At 52.7% G+C, this 21,881-nt stretch overlaps 1 protein-coding gene across 1 annotated transcript; it reads left to right on the top strand.

Moving 5' to 3' along the window:
* Positions 1 to 6,221: 6,221 nt before the first annotated feature.
* On the top strand, positions 6,222 to 21,605 carry SLC6A1 (solute carrier family 6 member 1; the record flags this gene model as incomplete). Its single annotated transcript, XM_080718025.1, has 14 exons — positions 6,222 to 6,459; positions 7,105 to 7,236; positions 7,725 to 7,825; positions 9,715 to 9,824; positions 10,952 to 11,084; positions 12,418 to 12,552; positions 12,733 to 12,836; positions 13,845 to 13,969; positions 14,654 to 14,766; positions 15,013 to 15,144; positions 15,344 to 15,446; positions 18,192 to 18,292; positions 19,008 to 19,175; positions 21,501 to 21,605. 14 exons carry the CDS (start codon positions 6,222 to 6,224, stop codon positions 21,603 to 21,605), a joined length of 1,800 nt encoding a protein of 599 aa, XP_080574151.1.
* Between the last annotated feature and the right edge of the window lie 276 nt (positions 21,606 to 21,881).

Raw genomic sequence — 21,881 nt, 5'->3', positions numbered from 1 at the left:
TCTCCCGCGCAGCCTGCGTGAGACTCAAACTCTAAAGTCAGATCACCATGCCCATTCAATCGAAACCTGGCCGGGCGTGGTGGTGCACGCACGTAATCCCACAATCTGGGAGGCCGAGACAGGAGGCCAGCCTCAGCTACTACTTAGTGAGGTCCTTTGCAACTCAGTGAGACTCTGTTTCAAAAAAAAGAATAAAAATATGTGGCTGGGGTGTAGCTCGGAGGTAGAATGCCCCTGGGTTCCATTCCCAGCACTGCAAATAAAACCAAACCTGGACCCCTCACCCCGGGCTCCACGCCTGCCTTCCCCGCTGGATCTGCCTTCTCTCCTCCCCAGACTCCACCACCTTGGCCTTCCATGTCTTCCAAGTCTGCGCAGCCTTCCTCCCCCCGGCCCTACTCCTGCTCCTGCTGCTTGTAACCCTGTACCCCAGAGCATCACATTTCTATCTCCTAATCCAAATGGATTCTTAAAATTTTTTATTTTGCTCTGGCCAAATAAAACAAGCCCCAGGGCCCACGGTGACCCATTTAGCTCCTTCTGATCTAGGTCTTCCAAACTCCGTGTGTTTTCTTTCTTCCAAGGCGTCTCCTCACCGAGGGACCCGCGGAGGTATTCTTTCACTTGGTTTCGCCCTGGGGTTATCAGTGGCTCTAGGACCTGGCCACAGAGTGCTACCAAGGCTGAACCATCCTGGGACAATTTACCACCTTCCTTTCCTAAACCAGTCTCCTGAACTTGCGATCCTCCTGTCTCTGTCTCAGCCTCCCAAGTACTGAGATGACAGGTGTGCACCACCTCTTCTGGCGTTATTTTCCTGCTTTTGTGTATTTTTCTCCACGTGGTATGCCTTTCCCTCTGTTTGAACCTGACACATTCCTTTTCGACCTTCAAGTGCCAAATGGCAAAGGTCAAATGGCTCCTCCCCTGGGCTCCTTTGACTGAATTAGCCATTCCTTTTAATTCAGTACTGTCTTCTTAGACTTCTAGTAGCACTTATTGTGGGATATTATGTTAAGCTATCGGCAGACATATTTCTCCTTCTAAGCCATAATTTTAGCAATCCTTGTATTCTGTTTTTTTTTTTTTTTTTTGTGTGTGTGTGTGTGGTACGGGGGATGGTGGAACCCAGGGACTTTCTACCTCCAGGCTATACTCCCAGACCTATTTTATATTTTATTTGGAAACAGGGTCTCACTAAGTTGCTGAGACCCTCACTCAGTAGCTGAGGCTGGCTTCAAACCTGTGCGATCCTCCTGTCTCAGCCTCCCAAGTGCTGGGATTACAAGCGTGCGCCACCACACCCAGCTTTTAATTCTTGTATTCTGAGTATCCACACTAGCTCCACGCACATAGTAGGGCCTCAGAAAATATGTACAGAAATGAATCTTTGTTCTGGCAACTATTAATTCAGACTCTAGCGACCAGGGTATAGTTCAGGATACAACACACTTCAGAAGAACCGCTGTAGTCAGGCACGGTGGCCCACCTGGAACCCCAGTACTTGGGAGGCTGAGACAGGAGGATCACAGATTCAAGGCCAGCCTCAGTTACTTAGTGAAATCCTGTATCCAAGTTTAAAAAATTAAAAAGGGCTGAGGAATGTAGCTCAGAGATAGAGTGCCCCTGGGTTCAATCCCCAATATGAAAAAGAAAACACAAAACAAAACAAAACAAAAATCCCAGACAGCTAATTCCCTGAGCATGTGTGCTTCTTGTGAATGTTCCGTTCAAGCCTGGGGTCTCAGCCCGTGTATCGCCTTCCCCCCATAAAAGTTTTGGACCTGTTTTTTTCCTACTAGATTTTATAACAGAACCATTCTCCCTTTTATTAACCAAACTCACAAAGGTACCTCTCCCAGCTTCCGGCTGGCCAGAGCAATGAGCTAGACCACTTTGGACTGGTTCAGAGCCGCCCACAGCACTTGATATTTTCCTAAGCTAGTGTTCCCCTGGGGGATTAAAAGGATGGCTCCCACTGGGCTTTTGAGAATACTAAATGCTGAAAGCCGCTGAGGGACCTGAGTAAGAGGTCTAAGTACGAAGTCCTTAATGAGTGCTAGCTGTTGTTATTAGTATAAAAACTCTTATGGCCCTGGGAAGCCAGAAATACCGTGCAAAGAACCACACCACACATTGATGGTGACAGTCACATCATAATAAAGACTCAGAAGGCCTGCCAGGCGTGACCGTGCACCTAGTACTTGAAAGGCGGAGACAGGAGGATCGCAGGTTCGAGGTCAGTCTCGGTAACTCAGCAAGGCCCTAAGCAACTCAGAAAAACCTTGCTCCTGAAGAAAAAATAAAATAGGGCTGGGGATGGAGTTCAGAAGTAGAACACCCCTGGGTTCAATCCCCAGTACTAAAAAAAAAAAAAAAACAAATAATAATAAAGAAAGAAAAGAAAAAAGACTGAGATGTCCTAAGAGCCAAGTAGGTGACAGGCATTATTTTCTTTTTTATTTTTTTGCTCTACTGGGGATGGAATCCAGGGACATTCTACCTCTGAGTAACACCCCCAGCCCCTATTTGTTTTTCTTTATTTCGAAACAAGGTCTCACTGAGTTACAGGGGGCCTCGCTAAGTAGCTGAGGCTGGCTTGGAGTCCGTGATCCTCTTGTCTGGGTCTGGCATTATTTATCATGTAAATAGTGTAAATACACGGTGTCCCTTAATTGTCTCATTCCTGATGAAGAGGTACGGTTATTACGATCTCCCACCTGACAGATGAGGATCAGAGAGACCCAGTAACTTGCCCAGCATTAGTAGGCGTCGAGGGATCCGGGCTCAGTCGCCTGGCTCAGTACTGGCATGACTTAGTGGCTGGCCAAGGGGAGCGGCCTTCTAGACCCTGAATCCTACAGAAACATCAGTTGTCTTCATCGTTTGTTTTCTTCACGGATGCCACACTTTCTAAAGGGAAAATGTCTCGCAAGGCTGGGTGGCTCTTGCTAGGGGATGTAGGTATTTGGCTGAATCGGAAGAGGATTCCTGTGTTCTGGGAATCACACCTACGTCTTTGTTTTGTGGCAAGATCTTCAGAGCAGCCGCTGTCTCTGGTCCCTTGGGTCCTGGCACGAGGAGGTACTGAGAAGATCTCATCAGCTGAGCTTCCTGGTGGACCGGAGGGGCTGGACAGAGATTCAGGAGGGTAGCAGGAGCCGGGCGTGGCGGTGTATGCCTCTAATCCCCATCCTGGTGAGGCTGAGACAGGAGGATCACAGGTTCAAGGCCAGCCTTAGCAGCCCAGTCAGATGCTCATAACCTAGCAAGAACTTGTTTCAAAATAAAAAGGGCTGGAGGTGTAGCTTGTAGGTAGAATGCCTCTGGGTCCACTACCCAGTCCCAAAATAAATAAATAAAGTGGTAGCAGTAATCTAAAAATCTGATGTGCATGGGGGGGTATACTTATGGCTATGGGGACTATCTTAGCCTGTTCTGTGCCAGAGACCGGGTTGTTTATATAATGAAAGGGAATGTCCTGGGAAGTCTGAGAGGGAAGGGCTGGCGTCACCCCGTGGCAGAAGGTGAAGGAGAAGGCTTTCGTGTTGCAGAAGAGCAACAGGAAGAGAAAGTCGAGTTCGCTTTTGTAACAAACACTCTCTCCCTGTGAGAAAAGTAACCCACTCACACAGCTGGGCCTTTGCGACCCAATCACCCATCTTTGGAGGACATCCCCACGTCACCCGAGGGACGTTTTGTAAAACCCAAGAGCAGGACCGTGGCCATGTGGAAGAGAGCCTGGAAGCGCACGCTCCAAACGCCTCCGAGACTCTCCATCTACTGGCAGCGGGACGCACGGGTTAGATGGTGAAAGGCGCCATTGTCGCCACAGTTAATGGCTGACCCGCCCTCCAGGAGGGCTACCCTTCCTCCTCTCCCCGCGCGTCCCCAGACTCCCTGGCTGGGCGCACAGTCGGCTGCCTCCCCCGAGCACAGGAGGTGGACCTTGGCCAGCCCAGGGCTCTCGCCGACGTGGCTGGCCAGGACTCACACGGGTGACCGGGACGAGCTTCTGGGCCACGGAGAACTCAACCTGAGCGGGCCGCCCTTGAGGCCGAGAAGCAGGGGTGGCGGTGCCGGGCAGATGTCTCAGTTGCTCTGGTGCTCCGGGATGCCAGGGAGGAGACAGTGGTGTCTGGTAATGGTGTCTGCATGTGGGGGGCTGGCGGGCCGGTTGGTTGGTTTGTTTAATGAAGAGATCTGAGGGGGGGGGGCAAAAATAGCATTATTCAAGGGGGGAAAAAACGGTTGAAAACCTGAATGGCACTCTTCCTTTTTTTTTCTTTCTTTCTTTTGTACTGGGGATGGAACCCAGGGGCATTCTACCTCCGAGCTGCACCCCAGGCCTATTTTTTTTTCTTCTTAATTTGGAAGCCAGGTCTCACTAGGTTGATGAGAGTCTCACTAAGTTGCTGAGGCTGGCCTCAAATCTGCGATCCTCCTGTCTCAGCCTACCGAGCACTGGGATCCAGGTGTGCTTCACCACTTCCAGTTCCTCATGTTCTTACACGGCCTTTGATTAACATTTCTGCAAGTTTGGGTGGAGGAGAGAGGGGGGAAACTATCAGCAGTGTTTGGTGACTTCTGGTGGGCGCCTGAGGAGCTGCAGCCCCCCTGTTGATTTCTCTTTTCCTTCTGATAAAATTATGGAACAGCCCCCTCATGTGCTCTCATGCCCGCCCACCCCGTGCTGTCCTGAGGCAGCGGGCCCTGCCTGCATGTCCCTAGCACCATGCTGCACGGGCTCGCTCTGGTCACCCTGGCTGGGGACGCCCTGCGGGCACACACACAGCCCAGACCCCTGGCAGCTTCCTGCCCCGCCGCTCTCTGCCCAGAGTTGCCCTAGTCTCTGTCGGCCATTCACCTTTCCCTCCTCTCTGTCTTTGCTTTGCAGGCTGTTCCTTGGGGGCCACAGAGGGAGCCTTTTTGGAGTGGGTCTGCTACAGAAAATCATCAGGTGATGTCAACAGCTATTTTAGGTGATATCTGCTCTTTGCTATATATTAGGTGACGATATTATGTGATATCTATTTGCTATATATTAGGCGATATATATTAGGTGATATCTGCTCTTTGCTATATATTAGGTGACGTATATTATGTGATATCTATTTGCTATATATTAGGCGATATATCTGCTCTTTGCTCTATATTAGGTGATACCTGTTATTTGCTATTTGATCTCTCGCTATCAGCCCGGCGTGCAAATTAACACTCCTGCAGCCATTAATATTTGTACCATAACTCCACAAGCCGAAGAGGACTGCCTGCATTTCATAGATGGGGAAGCGGAGGCTGGGAGCAGTCAGGAGTCCTGGGAGTACTGAGTAGCAGTACTAAGAGTGCTACACTGTCAGGTGATGTCAGGCAGACAGGAGATCTGAACTCACTTGGTCTACTACCCTTGTCTGTCCTCTGCGTTTACACTACCTCTGGAATTAAGGAGATAAGAAGGGAATGGGGTCCCGATGGAACATCTTGGGGTGACCAGGTGTCAGAAGTGCTCCTTCCACAGCAGGCCAGCAGGACTGGGCTGCAGTGTCAAAAATTCCCTTTTGACCGGGCGTGGTGGCGCACGCTTGTAATCCCCACACTTGGGAGGCGGAGACAGGAGGATCGCACAGTTTTGAAGCCAGCCTTGCTGGTTTAAGAGACCGTGTTGCCAAATAAAAATATAAAATAATGCCGGGCATGGTGGCACACACTTGTAATCCCAGCATTCGGGAGGCTGAGACAGGAGGATCGCAGTTCACGGACAGCCTCAGCTAACTTAGTGAGGCCCTCTGCAACTCAGTGAGACCTGGTTTCAAAATAAAGAATAAAAAATAGGGCAGGGGGTGTAGCTCAGAGGTTGAATGCCCCTGGGTTCCATCCCCACACCCACAAAAATAAATAAATAAATTAATTAATTAATTAATTTCTGTTTGGAAGTTTGGTGGCCCTAAGTTTATCTTCTGAGCAGGACACATTGGACCACCTTGGCCGCAGGGCCTGGAGGGAGACAGGGAGCTTAGAGAGAACTGGCTGAGCCCCAGTTTATTTGGGGATCATTTTGCTGCTGTTATTTGGGTCCAGGGAAACCCTGGATCCTGCCGCTTATCTTTGCCGGTGACTCTGTCCTCCTAGGGTGACCTTCAGCCGCAAAACTGTTGTCCGCGTGGACCGGAGCCGATATACCACGTCCATCTGCCAGGACCTCCGCATCCAAACTCCGAGACATGGCGACCAATGGCAGCAAGGTGGCCGGCGGGCAGATCTCCACGGAAGTGAGCGAGGCCCCCATGCCCAATGACAAGCCCAAGACCCTGGTGGTGAAGGTGCAGAAGAAGGCCGGGGACTTGCCCGACCGGGACACCTGGAAAGGCCGCTTCGACTTCCTCATGTCCTGCGTGGGCTACGCTATCGGCCTGGGCAACGTCTGGAGGTTCCCCTATCTCTGTGGGAAAAATGGCGGTGGTAGGTGGTGACCAGGTGGCGCCCGGGGCTGAACTCCAGAGAGGGTCCCACCTTGGCGCTTCTTGGGTCATTAGTTTTTTGGTGGAAGGAAAGCCTCCCCTGGGGGTTCTAAAGGAAGTCCTCAGTACCCCTTCCTTGCTTCTTGTCCCTTTATCCAAAGATCCTCAGAGAACAATTATCCTTCTCTTAATGACACCAAAAGCTCCTCTCGTAGCTGGGAGCAGGGGCACACACCTGTAATCCCAATATTTGGGAGTCTGAGACAGGAGGACCGCAGCTTCAAGGCCAGCCTCAGCAACTAAGTGAGGCATATTGTTTCAAACTAAAATGATAAAATTGGGCTGAGGGCGTAACTTAGAGGGTGAATAGCATTGGGTTCCATCCCCACGACCGTATAATAATAATTGTTACTATATTTATATAATATGTAAATATGTAATTTATATATAATTTATAATAATATTATAAAATTATTATTGTTAATCTCTTCATTTTGCAAAGAGCAGGGGATGTATTTTAAGCAAGATGCCTCGGTACACTGGCTTTGGGTTCTGCGTGGGCGTGCACAAGAGGGTCCTGGCCGTGCCGATAGGGGGTGTCCCTAGAGCTTTGGGGCCTCACGCACTTGTCCCGTCCACCCCGCAGGCGCCTTCCTCATCCCCTACTTCCTGACCCTCATCTTTGCGGGGGTACCGCTCTTCCTGCTGGAGTGCTCCCTCGGCCAGTACACGTCCATCGGGGGCCTGGGTGTGTGGAAGCTGGCGCCCATGTTCAAGGGTACGTGCACAGCAGGGCCCTGGGGTTGTGGCGCCGGCCCTGCCCGCAGGCCCGTGTGAGCTGTCAGCTGGGGACACCCTAGGGAGCTGCTTGGTGCACCTCTGGGCCAGGCGGAGGCTGCTGCAAGGGGCCAGGTAACAGCGGAGGACGCTGGGTAGGAGCCAGGGGGAAGGGGCGAGGGTCCCAGTCGGCCGCCTGCCTGTTGCTTCAGCTCATCCCTGTCCCTGGCACGAGTGCCCCTCTCTCCACCCAAGTGGCCTGGGAAGGCGGGTCCTGAGGTTGGCCGGGCTGGGGCTGCGGGCACGCTGGGCCGAGGCCCTGACGGTGTGGTGTGCCCTGACGGCGTGGTGTGCTCTGCTCCCTGACAGCGTGGTGTGCTCTGCTCCCAGGGGTGGGCCCTGATGGCGTGGTGTGCTCTGCTCCCAGGGGTGGGCCCCGACGGCGTGGTGTGCTCTGCTCCCTGACACTGTGCTCTGCTCTGCTCCCAGGGGTGGGCCTGGCCGCGGCCGTGCTGTCTTTCTGGCTGAATATTTACTACATCGTCATCATCTCCTGGGCCATCTACTACCTGTACAACTCCTTCACCACGGTGAGGGCCCTGACCACCCAGCGGGCTCAGAGCCAAAGAGCGCCCTCTGTCGGCAGAGACGCTCCTGGGGTGGAGGGCGGCTTCGCTTCGTCACCCGCCCTGTCTGTCCCCAGCAGCTGTAGCACAGTGCACCGGCCCTTCCTTCTCCCTCCCGACACCCCTCCACTGACTGCATTATTAGCTCACTTTGCCTGGTATTAGATAGGCCAGGTTCGAATCCTGGCCATCCTGTACACCAGCTGTGTACCTTCAGGAAAGAGATTTCACCTCCCTGTGCCTTGCTGTTCCCATTTATAGGGGATAAAATTAATTGCCTCAATAAATTGAAATTCTGCTGGACGTGGCAGCACATGCCTATAATCCCAGTACTTGGGACCGAGACAGGAGGATCCCAGGAGTCGAGACAGGAGGATCCCAGGAGACGTTGAGACAGGAGGCTTTCAAGGCCAGCCCCAGCAATTTAGCAAGACCCTGTTTAAAAAAAAAAAAAGGGAAGCCAGGCGGGCGTGGTGGCGCATGCTTGTAATCCCAGTACTTGGGAGGCTGAGACAGGAGGATCGCAGGTTCACGGTCAGGCTCATCTACTTAGTGAGGCCCTCTGCAACTTAGTAAGATCTTGTCTCAAAATAAAGAAATTTTTAAAAAGGGCTGGGTGTGGAGCTCAGAGGTAGAATGCCTCTGGGTTCCACCTCTAGTAATACACACACACACACACACACACACACACACACACACACACAATAATACTAATAATAAGCCAGGCATGGTGGCGCACACCTGTAATCCCTGCACTTGGGAGGCTGAGACAGGAGGATCGCACAGGTTTGAAGCCAGCCTCAGCTACTGAGTGAGGCTCTCAGCAACTTAATGAGACCCTGATTCCAAATAAATTATAAAATAGGGCTGGGGTGTAGCCCAGAGGTAGAAAGCCCCTGGGTTCCACCCCCAGTACCACACACACACAAATAATACCAATAATAACATAAATAAGTTTTTTATTTTTTTTTGGTGGTACTGGGGTTCCTGGAAGCCCTTCTACCTCTGGGCTACACTCCCAGACCTTTTTTTTTTTTTTTTTTTACATTTTATTTGGAAACAGGGTCTCCTAAGCCAGCGCGCGCGACTGGCTTCGAACCTGTGCGATCCTCCTGTCTCTGCCTCCCAAGCGCGGGGATTACAAGCGTGCGCCACCACGCCCGGCCATAAATAAGTTTTTAAAAGGGCTGGGAGTGTAGCTCAGAGGCAGAATGCTCCTGGGTTCTACCTCTGGTAACACACACATACAAATAATAATAATAATAATAATAATAATAATAATAAACAATAACTAATTTTTTAAAGGGCTGGGGTATAGTTCAGAGGTAGAATGTCCTTGGGTTCTGTCCTTAGTAATGTCCCCTCTCCCCGCCAAAAAAAAAATATCAAATTTGTAAATTTCATGGGATGTGTATTTCACCACAAAAGGAAAATTTGAGAAAACAAAGAGATACAACCCATCTCACACCGTGCTTGGCAGAGAACAAGCACTATTGTGCCATCATTTTTGTGCAGAGAGTCAGACTCTTTGGCCCAAGCTTGTGTAGCTGGGAGGTGACCCCAGGGTGGTCACAAGCGACCTGCCAGTGTCCCTTGGGAGGCTGGTTCTCAGACTGAGCAGGTCGAGGTCTAAATTTCAGCTCTGATTCTTAGTAGCGCCCCGATCGTAAGCAAGTGAGTGACCCTCTCTGATACCTACAAGGAGAGTCACAAGGCTGCCTGCGTCCCAGAGCCCAGAGCTGTCGGGAAGGAGGAGGAGAGGCTCGGGACCTTCGGGGTGGGCGGGGGAGCGGGCACCTCTCTTGCCATCCCCCGGGGACTTAGTGAGACTTGTCCTTGTGCTGTCCTTGCAGACACTGCCGTGGAAACAGTGTGACAACCCCTGGAACACAGACCACTGTTTCTCTAACTACAGCATGGCCAACACCACCAACATGACCAGCGCCGTGGTGGAGTTCTGGGAGTGAGTACGCCGGGCCTCGCTGCAGAGGCAGGAGTGAGGGGAAGCACCTTTTGCAGGATGGAGGCCGGGCACAGGGAGCCACAGGGAAGGTGGAGCTGTTTCCTTCTCTGGGGAGAACTGGGCATAAGGGCCGCCGGGCACGCGCTGTGTCCTCCACGAGCAGAGGAATCCAGCCGCACACAAAGCCTTAGTCCAGCAGGGAGAAAAAAATTCTCCCATCACCCGCCAGCGCCTCCCACTGGTCAAATCCTGCAGGGAGCCAGAGGGTAAGGGACCCGGCAGCCTGGCAGCCAGCCTCCTGGGACCCAGCAAGTTAGGGAAACCCAGAGGGCCGATCCAGAGGGATGAGCCGAAGAGAATAACCCTCGCGGCCGACAGGAGTCTCCAGAGAGTCTGGACTCATCCTGAAACCAGCCCAGTCTATAGGGGGCCCCGTATCTGCAGGCGCTGCGGCCATGGACCCAACCAGCCACACTGAAAATTATGCAGAAAAAAAGGCTATACTGAACATGTATGGACTTTTTTTTAATATTGATATGAATCCCTAGGATAATATAGTAGAACAATTATTTGCCTAGCAAATAGGGCAGTCTTAGGTATTCTGATAATCATCTAAAGATGTTTTAGCCGAGTGTGGTGGTGCACACTTGTAATCCCCGTGCTTGGGAGGCGGAGACAGGAGGATCACGCTGGTTCGAAGCCAAAAATAATAGATCTGGGAGTGTAGCCCGGAGGTAGAAGGGTTTCCAGGGACCCCAGGACTACAACAACAACAACAACAGCAACAACAACAATAATAATAATAACAACAACAATAATGAAATGGATCCACGGGGCCGGAGGGGCGGCAGCAATTATGGCTGCTGAGCTCAGGCATGGGCAGGTCCTGCTCTCTCTTCAACTGACCAATCAGCGCTTTCTGGTGATGACAGACCCCCGGGATCACCATATCAGTGTAGTCCCAGAGGTGGATTTTGTCCATGTTTGTGCCCTGGGTACCCTGCACTGCTCCGGCTCCCTCCAGCTTCCAGTGACTGTCTGTCTGTCTGTCTGTCTGTCTGTCTGTCTGTCTGTCTCTCTCTCTCTCTCTCTCTCTCTCTCTCTCTCTCTCTCCTCTGACCCACCAGACACAACATGCATCAGATGACAGACGGGCTGGACAAGCCAGGCCAGATCCGCTGGCCTCTGGCCATCACCCTGGCCATCGCGTGGGTCCTTGTGTATTTCTGCATTTGGAAGGGTGTTGGCTGGACTGGAAAGGTAGGAAATGGTGTGCCCCAAGGGGACCAGGGGACAGGACAGAGGACGGGTCTGCATGGGCATCTCTGCCCTGGGAGAGCATCTGTATCTCCCGGGCCCTGTGACGGGGGCTGGCGTCTCCAGCCTTGGGCTACGGGGATCCCTCCAACTCTCTGAGCCTCGGTCTTCTCTGTGAAATGAGAAGAATTGTGTCACACGCCTTTAGAGAAGGCGTGTGGCACCATTCCAGGCCCACTGTGAATCCTGTGACATCCCTCTGGGCCTGGTGGTCATGACAAAACAGAAAGCCACCGTTGCTAGTGGCCAGCTGAACATGTTCCCCCCTGGGCATCTTCTAGGTGCCAGGGCCCCAGATGTAAAAAGTCCACATTCTTAACCCCAGTCCTTGGAAGGCTGAGACTGGAGGATCACAAGCTTCAGGCCAGCCTCAGTAATGTAAGCTCTCAGCAACTTAGTGAGAGACCCTGTTTCAGAATAAAAATAAAATAGTGCCAGGGGTATAGGTCAGGGGTAGAACAACCCTCCTGGGTTCAGTCCCTAGAAACACACAGTACTGCAAATAATAAAATAATAATAATAATAATAATCCTGCTAAGTGAAAAGTTAGCTGTATAAGTTAAGTTTCTTTTTACATAAAAATGTGCTCAGACATGATCAGGAAACACTAAAATCTTAATATCCCTACATTTATGCAATTGTCAGACATTTATAGTGTGCCTACTGTATACCAAGGACTGTCTTAGGTACTGGAATTACAGAGATGTCAATAACACAAGTCATCGTGTAACGTCTAGGGGCTCTCAAAGGCAAGTTGTGTATGTGTATTTAATTTTTTATTATTTGGTGCTGGGGATTGAACCCAGGGGCAATCTACCTCCGAGCCACATCTTCAACTCTTTATTTTTTATTCTGAAACAGGACCTTACTAAGTTGCCAAGGCTCTTTCTATATCGCTAAGGCTAGCCTCGAACCTTCCATCCTCTTGTCTTAGCCTCCTCCAAGTACTGGTATTACCGGTGTGTGCCACCATGCCTGGCTTCATACGTAATTTTAAAAATTTCCCATCATCACGTGTATGACTTGGACGATTTAGAAGTCAAAAAATAGGAGGAGACAAGAGAAGAGAAAACTAGGGCCTGAGTTGCTTGGTTCAGATCCAAGCTGGGGCTTCAGAAAAGTGGCCAAGGGGAGGAGCCCAGGAATGCAGGAAGGCATCCTGGAGGAAGAGGGACTGGACTGGAGCCCAGAGCCACAACCGGTGCTGATGTGGGCCAGGGAGGGAGGAGCCCGGGCGCTGGAGCAGGTGCGACCCGGGCGCCCGCTGTCCCCCCAGGTTGTCTACTTCTCGGCGACCTACCCCTACGTCATGCTCATCATCCTGTTCTTCCGCGGGGTGACGCTGCCCGGGGCCAAGGAGGGCATCCTCTTCTACATCACGCCCAACTTCCGCAAGCTCTCCGACTCCGAGGTGAGAGGCCTCGCCAGCCAGGTTAGGCACAGCCCGAATCGGGGGTCCCGGCCCACCAGCCCTGGACAGCCACCGCGCCCCCACCCCGGGGTGTGGGCAGAGCTGGTGAGCGCACTGCGAGCCGTGGCTCTGGTTATTATTGTACTTTGACCATTTTTTCTTTGGTCATTCTCGTTCCAGGTGTGGCTGGATGCAGCGACTCAGATTTTCTTCTCCTACGGGCTGGGCCTGGGGTCCCTGATCGCTCTTGGGAGCTACAACTCTTTCCACAACAACGTCTACAGGTGACAGAAAGAAGCAACCTTTTTTCCGCCACTTCCCCCAATCATCACCCCGTCACTTGCTGTCTGGCCCTTCAGAGGCCGCGGCCCTGGCCTTCACTCATTAGGACAGAGAAGCAACTTCTCCCTTCATGGCCACGCCCCTTCGACTGTCACGCCCACTTGTGGTCTGTGGCCACGCCTCCTGCTGTCTCACCTATCAGGAGAGCAGCAACTTCTCCCTTCATGGCCACTCCCCTTCGACTGCCACGCCCACTTGTGGTCTGTGGCCACGCCTCCTTGCCTCACCTATCAGGAGAGCAGCAACTGCTTCCTTCCTGGCCACGCCCCTTCCACCGCCACGCCCACTTGTGGTCTGTGGCCACGCCTCCTGCTGTCTCACCTATCAGGAGAGCAGCAACTTCTCCCTTCCTGGCCACGCCCCTTCGACCGCCACGCCCACTTGTGGTCTGTGGCCACGCCTCCTGCTGTCTCACCTATCAGGAGAGCAGCAACTTCTCCCTTCCTGGCCACGCCCCTTCGACCGCCACGCCCACTTGTGATCTGTGGCCACGCCTCCTGCTGTCTCACCTATCAGGAGAGCAGCAACTGCTTCCTTCCTGGCCCCGCCCCGCCGACCACCACGCCCACTTGTGGTCTGTGGCCACGCCTCCTGCTGTCTCACCTATCAGGAGAGCAGCAACTGCTTCCTTCCCGGCCACGCCCCGCCAATCACCACGCCCACCCGCAGTCCCACCCTCCGACAGAGGCCACGCCCCTGGCCTTTCTCACCTGTCAGGTCTCACCTGTCAACCACTTGGGCTTCTCAGCGCAGCCCTCTCTGATACTATCCCTCAGGGTCACCCCTTCCCTGACCCCGATTCTTCTGGCCCCGCCCTCCCCTGGCCCCGCCCCCACCTCCTCCAGGCCCCGCCCCCACCTCCTCCCGGCCCCGCCCCTGAAAACCACTGCCTCTAGCCACGCCTCCCTCCCGGCCCCGCCCTCCCTGACCCCGCCTCTTCTTCACTCCAGGGACTCCATCATCGTCTGCTGCATCAATTCGTGCACCAGCATGTTCGCGGGATTTGTCATCTTCTCCATCGTGGGCTTCATGGCCCACGTCACCAAGCGGTCCATTGCCGACGTGGCGGCCTCAGGTCAGCTCCACCCCGCGGGGTCCTCGGCTCCTGGGAGGGAGGGGCTCACGGTGCTGGCCTTTGCAGGCCGTCCGGAGTCTGCGCTGTGGTCCAGCCGGGACGCGTTCAGCTCGATGATGCAAAGCTCCGGATCCATTCTTTTGACCTGACTCTAAAAATGCTCTTAGCCCGCTCCCCAAGCAGGCGCTTGGAGACCTGGGCTGGCCCTGTGCCCTCCTCCCCTAGGGGGACAGCCCCTCTCCCGTCTCTGGCACCCTCCAGGCGCTCTCCCGCTTCCAGACCCAGAGAGGGTACCGTCTCCTCCCCACTCCAAGATTCCTCCATCTCTTAGACATCCCCTGCCAGACACTCAGGTGCCACATGTCCCAAACAGCCCTCCCCACGCCTTCTCATCCTCTGTTCCATCTCTGGAAGGTCTCACGGACCAGTGCTCAGGCGGGAAGCCTCAGCCCATTGCAGGGCCTTCCCTACATGGCAGCCCCTCATCGGGACGATGGCCACAGCACCTGTCAGGTCCTCCTGCCTCTGGACCACAGCTCCTCTCCTCTGCCCGCACTCGGTTGTCTAAGAGACTGACCACACTCGCTCCAAAGGCTACCAGGAAAACGAAACGAAAGGCAGCTGGGAACGGGTAAACAGCAGGTGCTCAATACTTCGCTCCATGTCTGCCCTTTCCTCCTCCAGGCCCCGGGCTGGCGTTCCTGGCTTACCCCGAGGCTGTGACGCAGCTGCCCATCTCTCCGCTCTGGGCTATCCTATTCTTCTCTATGCTACTCATGCTGGGCATAGACAGCCAGGTGAGTGCCCCTCCCAAGAAGGGGACCAAGATTCCCAACCCCTAGATCTGGGAGACCACTCAGCTGACTCCCCACTTTCCTGAAGGGGAAACCGATCCCCAGACAGAAGAAGGTCCAGAGGCGGGAACCTGACCACACCCAGCATCCATGCTGCGGGGACCTCTTGTCTTCCACTCCAAGGCTGGGCTTGGGGGCTGGGGCCGGGGACCGCTGCAAGAGGCTGACCTCTGTCCTCCTCACCCCAAGTTCTGCACTGTGGAAGGTTTCATCACAGCTCTGGTGGACGAGTACCCCAGACTCCTCCGCAACCGCAGGGAGCTCTTCATTGCGGCCGTCTGCATCGTCTCCTACCTGATCGGCCTCTCTAACATCACCCAGGTGGGTACAGTGGGCACCCCAGAGCTGCCCCAGGGCCTTGCTCACCAGCCCTGTCGTGTCTGCCCTTTTCTCACCGCACTGGGTGCGGGGCAAGAGTTCTCGCTGCCGCACACAGCTTAATCCCAGCCTCTTCCAGCGCCAAAGCTGAGTGCGCTGGATACTGAGGGGGATCCGGCGTTCATTCACTCTCCTCTTTCAGGGTGGCATTTACGTCTTCAAACTTTTCGACTATTACTCTGCCAGTGGCATGAGCCTGCTGTTTCTCGTGTTCTTCGAGTGTGTCTCCATTTCCTGGTTCTACGGTGAGCATCACCCTCCTCCCTATTCATCCCTCCATTTCTCTTTCTTTCTTTCTTTCTTTCTTTCTTTCTTTCTTTCTTTCTCTCTTTGTGGTACTGGGGGTGGAACCCAGGGGCTTTCTACCTCCGGGCTATACTCCCAGACCTATTTTCTATTTTATTTGGAAACAGGGTCTCACTAAGTAGCTGAGGCTGGCTTCAAACCTGCGCGATCCTCCTGTCTCAGCCTCCCAAGTGCTGGGATCACAAGCGTGTGCGTGCCTGGCTTAGACCATAAATCTTTTAATGTCTATATTTAGCAGCATCTGGGCTATAATAAAAAGTATGCTTGATCTCCGTTAGGTGAAGCGGAGACAGGAAGAAGCTCAAGGCCAGCCTCAGCAAGTAGCAAGACCCTGTTTCAAAGTAAAAAAAAAAAAAAAAAAAAAAAGGTTCTGGGGGTATAACTTGGAGGTAGAATGCCCCTGAGCTCAATCCCCAGTACCAAGAAAAGAAAAGAAAAGAAAAGAGAGAAAAAAAGATGCACTGCCTTAGAACAAGTAACAAGGAGAACTTTGGTTTCATTATTTGGTGGGTTTTTTTGTGTCTTACCAAGTTACTTTCACGCTGAGTTCAAAGGTCAGCCTTTCCTGTGGACTTGACCCTCACAGCAAGAGCAGATGTTTTGAACGAGAAGTGGCGTGCTGTGTCATCACCTGCACACCATGATCTCTTTATTTCTGTCCCCTCTTTTCATCCATCCATTCGTCCTTTCTTTCTAACCTGTGGGATGCTCACTGGCCACTGACTTTGCCTCTAAGTCCGGCAATTCTCCAAGGGACATCGGTGACCTTCAAGACATTCCGTGGACTTGAGGTTTTTCTGTTTTGCGGACGTTGCCGTTTTTCTTTGCAAGCCATCACCAATTTCTTTCTTTATTCTTTATTTCCTTTCTTTTAAATTTTGGTAATAAAGGCTAAACCCAGGGACTTTCTACCTCTGAGCTACACACCCAGCTCTTTTCGTTTTTTATGTTGAGATGGGGTCTTACTAAGTTGCTGAGGGTGGCTGTGAACCTGCAATTCTCCTGTCCGAGCCTGCCAAGTACTGGGGTTACAGGTGTGAGCCACCATGACCTATGTGATAACATAGTCACTCTTTATTTATTTCCCTGTGAAGTCAGGATTATATCCATTTTTTTCTTTTCTTTTTTTTTTTTTTTTTTTTTTTTGCAGATCTGGTGATGGAACCCAAGGGCATTCTACCTCCGAGCCACACCCCCAGCCCTATTTTGTAATCTTTATTTTGAAACAGGATCTCACTGGGTTGCAGAGGGCCTCACTAAGTAGCTGAGGCTGGCCGCGAACCGCGATCCTCCGGTCTCAGCCTCCCGAATGCTGGGATTACAAACGTGCGCCACCACGCCCGGCTAAGATTATATCTAGTTTGGCAAACGAAAAAGAGGAAACCAAGAAACAGAGATGTTAAGTAATGCTCCTGTCTCAGCCTCCCGAGTACTGGGATTATAGAAGTGCTCAACCGTGCCTACTTGGCTCCAGTTTCTTATAGTAACAAATCATCAACGCTCTGCCCAGCAGTAGGAGTAGTGGAGGGAGGCATCGAGCAGGAAGTACGTCGCGTTAGTATCTTTTGAGCAGGAAGTACGTCGCGTTAGTATCTTTTGAGCAGGAAGTACGTCGCGTTAGTATCTTCTTCTTGGTAGACATCTCCACACTCTGCTCTTCTATGCATTGCAGGAATTTAGCTGTTGAAAAATACTTTGATAACCACAGCATTAGGCCCTTGTAACAGACGAGGACACTGAGGCTCAGAGGAGTTGCCGCTTTGCTCCGGGTCACCGTGTGTGAAAGTGGCAGTCCCCACGGCTCAGCCATCCCCCTGGCCTTGCTCTTTTTTTTTTTTCTTCATTTAATTCTAATTAAGAACTATGACTTTGCTTAGATTTCTTAGTTAATTTCCTTTTCTTTATTTTTTTATTTTTTATTGGTGCATTATATTCATACATCATATTGGGGTAAAAGAAATTGTGTGTACATACATGTACACATCGCCCATTTAACCCCTACCCAATTCCCACCCCATTCCCTCCCCATCCCTCCTTCCCTTGCTTGGCTTAGTGGTTGACTTCAATACGTTTAAGTTCATTGTGTGTTTTAGAGATTTTCCTCTTCCCCCCTCCTTTCTTCTCCTTTAGGTTGTCTTGTTTGCCTCTCTATAGGATTTCCTCTTTCAAGAGTTCCTCCTATGACCCACTTCTCCCTAGCTCTCACATATTAGGGAAAGCATCTGCTTTCTTATTTTTTGTGACTGACTAATCTCACTTAGCATAATGCCCTCCAGTTCCATCCATTTCCCTGAAAATGATGTACTTGAGTTTTTTTAATGGCTGAGTAAAATTCCATTGTGCACATATCCCACAGTTTTGTAATCCATTCATCTGTTGATGGACATCTTGGCTGGTTCCATAGTTTGGCTATGGTGAATTGTGCAGCTATGAACATGCATTAGTTTGGTAGTTTGGTTTCCTATCTTTTGGGTAGATACCCAGAAGTGGTATTGCTGGATCAAATGGTAGATTTGTTCCCAGTCTTCGGAGGATCCTCCATACTGTTTTCCAAAGTGGCTGCACTAATTTGCAATCCCACCAACAATGTCTTAGAGTTCCCACCTCTGCGCACCCTCGCCAGCACCTGTTATTTGTGTTTTGAATGATGGCCATTCTAGTTGGTCTTGCTCTTAAAATCACAGGTGTCAACCGATTCTACGATAATATCCAAGAGATGGTTGGCTCCAGGCCCTGCATCTGGTGGAAACTCTGCTGGTCCTTCTTCACACCCATAATCGTGGCGGTAAGAACTAGGCTTGAGCAGCCTGTTGGGATGAGGCTAGCCCAGGCCCCAGAAACAGCTCAGCCGCAGGGGCAAGGGCGGAAGGAAGGGCCCCCGGAACCCGTTCCCTGTAGTACTTCCTCCTGCTGCGCACCTGTTCATGTCCTGTTTGGGGGCAGACATCGGACACCACGCTCAAATCCCTGGTGAAGCAAGAGCTTCTGTCTCACTTTGCCACCAGGGAATGTTACTCTGCAAATTAGGGCTGGGGTTCAAACCAGCTCGGCCTAATCCAGAAATCCAGGCTCCTGGCACAAGGACACATGTTATTCTCAGCAACCCTCATTCCCTCCCAAGAGGAGGAGCTGGGGTCCGTGGGGCTTTCGGGGGCCTCAGGGCAAAGGCTGGGCAGCTGCGTATGCTGTGGACTGGGCAGCCTTGCAGTGCTGACACCTGCGCTTACTCCAGTGGCCGAGTGAATTAACCTGGGGGAAGGGGTTTTTGCTAAGGGGAGGGGGTGCGTTTTCCTGCGGACCTTCCTGGATTGCATTGGGTGCCCTTTTTATTATGCTCAAACGTGCTTCGTGTGTACGAGTGGCTTCGGGGCGCAGGACCCCCAGGACGCTGGGCCTTGGAAGCTCAGCCTCGCAGCAGGAGTGGAGGCTGGCAGAGCTATGGGTCTCCAGGTCCATGGAAGGGCTTCTGACTCCCTCTACCCCGCTCTCTGCCCTCCCAGGGTGTGTTCATTTTCAGTGCGGTGCAGATGACCCCTCTCACCATGGGAAGCTACGTTTTTCCCAAGTGGGGCCAAGGCGTGGGCTGGCTCATGGCCTTGTCTTCCATGGTTCTCATCCCCGGGTACATGGTCTACATGTTCCTCACCTTAAAGGGCTCCCTGAAGCAGGTAAGTCCTTTCCCACTCTTGGCATTACTGGTCCTCTCTTCCCACCAAGCTGGGCCTAGACCCGTCCCTTGGGGAGCTCAAGGTCTCACTGAGTAGACAGACAAGTCAATAGTCAAGGATGCCAGAGCTCTGGAGGTCCACCTTCAGTCACACCAAGGAGACAGGAGCAAACAGCCTCGCTGTAGCCCTGCTTGGCTTGACGGGGACCGAAGAGGGGGTTGCTGGGGGCAGCCTGAAGGTGGTCCTGACTTAGCGGTAGAAGCAGAATTAGTGTTCCCAGGAGAGGGAGGAGGGAGGACAGGAAGCATGTGCGAAGACCCAGGGGTGTAAAGTGCATCTGGTGAAGCCGGGTGCTGTGGCACAAGCCTAGAATCCCAGCACTTGGGAGGCTGGGACGGAAGGATTGCAGAGTTGAGGCCAGCCTCAGCAACTTAGTGAGACTCTGTTTCAAGCATGTGGGCATATTTGGGAAATGCAACCCGTACTGGGTCCCCGTGACTCTGTCGATTGTGCTGAGTGAGGCCAGCCCCCTCTGGAGTTAAGAGAGATGTGGATAGACACAGGCAGAAGAGCTTTCTGGCACAGGGATAGAGAAGCAGAATTTCAAGGCCTTCCCTGGAAGGCGCTGGCTGATCTTCCCTTGACGCAGACCCAGTTGTAGTCAGAACGGGGAGCTCCAGGCTGTAGGGGTGGGGAAGTTGGGCTGTAGGCTATGGACCGGCTCTAGAGTGCCCGGGGCCAGTGCCCCGTTTCATGGATGTAGAAACTGAGGCTTCAAGCCGGGGTGCTGCCTACCTAATTTTTGCAGTCATTTCTCAACAGAGCCAGGGGTGGCAGCCCTTTCTTCCCATGTAAGATATGAAGCTTTGTTTTATTTTATTTTGCAGTACTGGGGGTGGAACCCAGAGGCATTCTACCTCCGAGGTGCACCCCAATCCCTATTTTTTATCTTTTATTTTAAAGGATAGAAAAGGGTCTCACTGAGTTGCAAAGGGTCTCACCAAGTAGCCGAGGCTGTCCTCGAACCCTGATCCTCCTGTCTCATCCTCCCGAATGCTGGGATTACAAGCGTGTGCCACCACGCCCGGCCCTGAAGCTTTCTTTTCCCACCACCTGCCGCAGATCTCCAGAAGGCAGCTGGGTCTGAAAGGGGCAATGAGGCAAGAGGGGTACATTTGCAAACACGGGCCTGCAAAGGCCCAGCCGTGGGAAGGGTGGAGGCACACCTGGGGCTCAGGGGGCCAGTAGTAGGGACTGCACACCTACTATGTGCCACACAGCATCCCCAGGGCTAGGGTCACAGCCACAGGAAAATGAGCTTTGGATCTAGGAGGGGAAGATGAACAAGAACACACGTGGAGGGGGGCAGTCCTGGGGGGAAGAATAAAGTAGGAGGGTGCAGGAGTGCGAGGCCTCCCGAAAGAGGCGGGATCTGTGGATGGGATTGTGAATCCGGTGTTAAAGCTGGGGGTGAGGCCTCCCGAAAGACGCCCAGGAGGAGAGCAAGGTGTGACTTGTGTGAAAGGAGACAGGTGTGGCATGTACAAAGGCCCTGCTGCAGGACTGAGCTAGGTGGTTGACAGAGGATCACGTCAGACCTGGAGGTGCCAGGTGCCAGGAGGCATAGGGTTTGGTAGGACTTGAGCATTTGGGGGGAGGGGGGCACTGGGGATTGAACCCAGGGGCATTCTATGTCTGATCTACACTCTTTTTATGTATTTATTTATTTATTTATTTATTTTTGGAAACAGCAACAGGGTCTCACTAAGTTGCTGAGGCTGATCTGGAACCTGCGGTCCTCCTGTCTCAGCCTCCCCAGCATGGGAATTGTAAGAATACGTCACCACAACCAGCTTGAACTTTTATTCTATTTATTTATTTACTTACTTATTTATTTTATTTATTTATTTTGCGGGTCTGGGGATGGAACCCAGGGGCATTTGACCTCCGAGCGACACCCCCTGCCCCATTTTTTATTCTTTTATTTTGAAACCGGGTCTCACTGAGTTGCAGAGGGCCTCACTAAGTAGCTGAGGCTGTCTGCGAACCGCGATCCTCCTGTCTCAGCCTCCCGAGAGTTTTATTCCTGGTGAATGGGGAGCCCTTGTTGGGTCCTGGGGAACGTCCTGCTGCTGTCTGAGAACAGGGATGGGAGCGATGCTCCCAGAAGTGGGAGGCTAGTTAGGAGTAGTCGCAATTGCCCAGGTGAGCGTGCGGCTTGGCCCGGGCGGGATCTGTGGATGGGTCGTGCGTCCGGTGTTAAGGCTGGGGGTGAGGGTGGGTGCAGAGCGTGTCCAGCCTCACACCCCCTCGCCGGCACCGCAGCGCATCCAGGTGATGATGCAGCCCAGCGAAGACATCGTCCGCCCAGAGAATGGCCCAGAGCAGCCCCAGGCCGGCAGCTCCACCAGCAAGGAGGCCTACATCTAGAGGCACCGGGGGTCTCTTGCCGACCCAACCCTGCCACCCCCCAACCTGGCTGAAGGGGACCACCACTTGATGACTGAAGATACCTTCTATCTCCACCTACCTCAAGTGGCGGGTCCGGACACATCCCCACGTGGAGAGAGGGGAGGTGGGGAGCGGTCAACCCCCTGGGTGGGCCCTGCTGTGCATAATCGCATCCAGCGGCGGCCAGCATCTAGGGGGCTGGGGACCTTTTTCACGGGGCCCCCGTAAGCGCCAGTGGTTGGTTGGCCTTTGTAA

This window comes from Muscardinus avellanarius (genome assembly GCF_963383645.1).
Source record: "Muscardinus avellanarius genome assembly, chromosome: 22".
NCBI classification, from domain to species: Eukaryota; Metazoa; Chordata; class Mammalia; order Rodentia; family Gliridae; genus Muscardinus; species Muscardinus avellanarius.
Note: the sequence above shows the minus strand (reverse complement) of the source record. Positions and strands in the feature narration are given on the sequence as shown.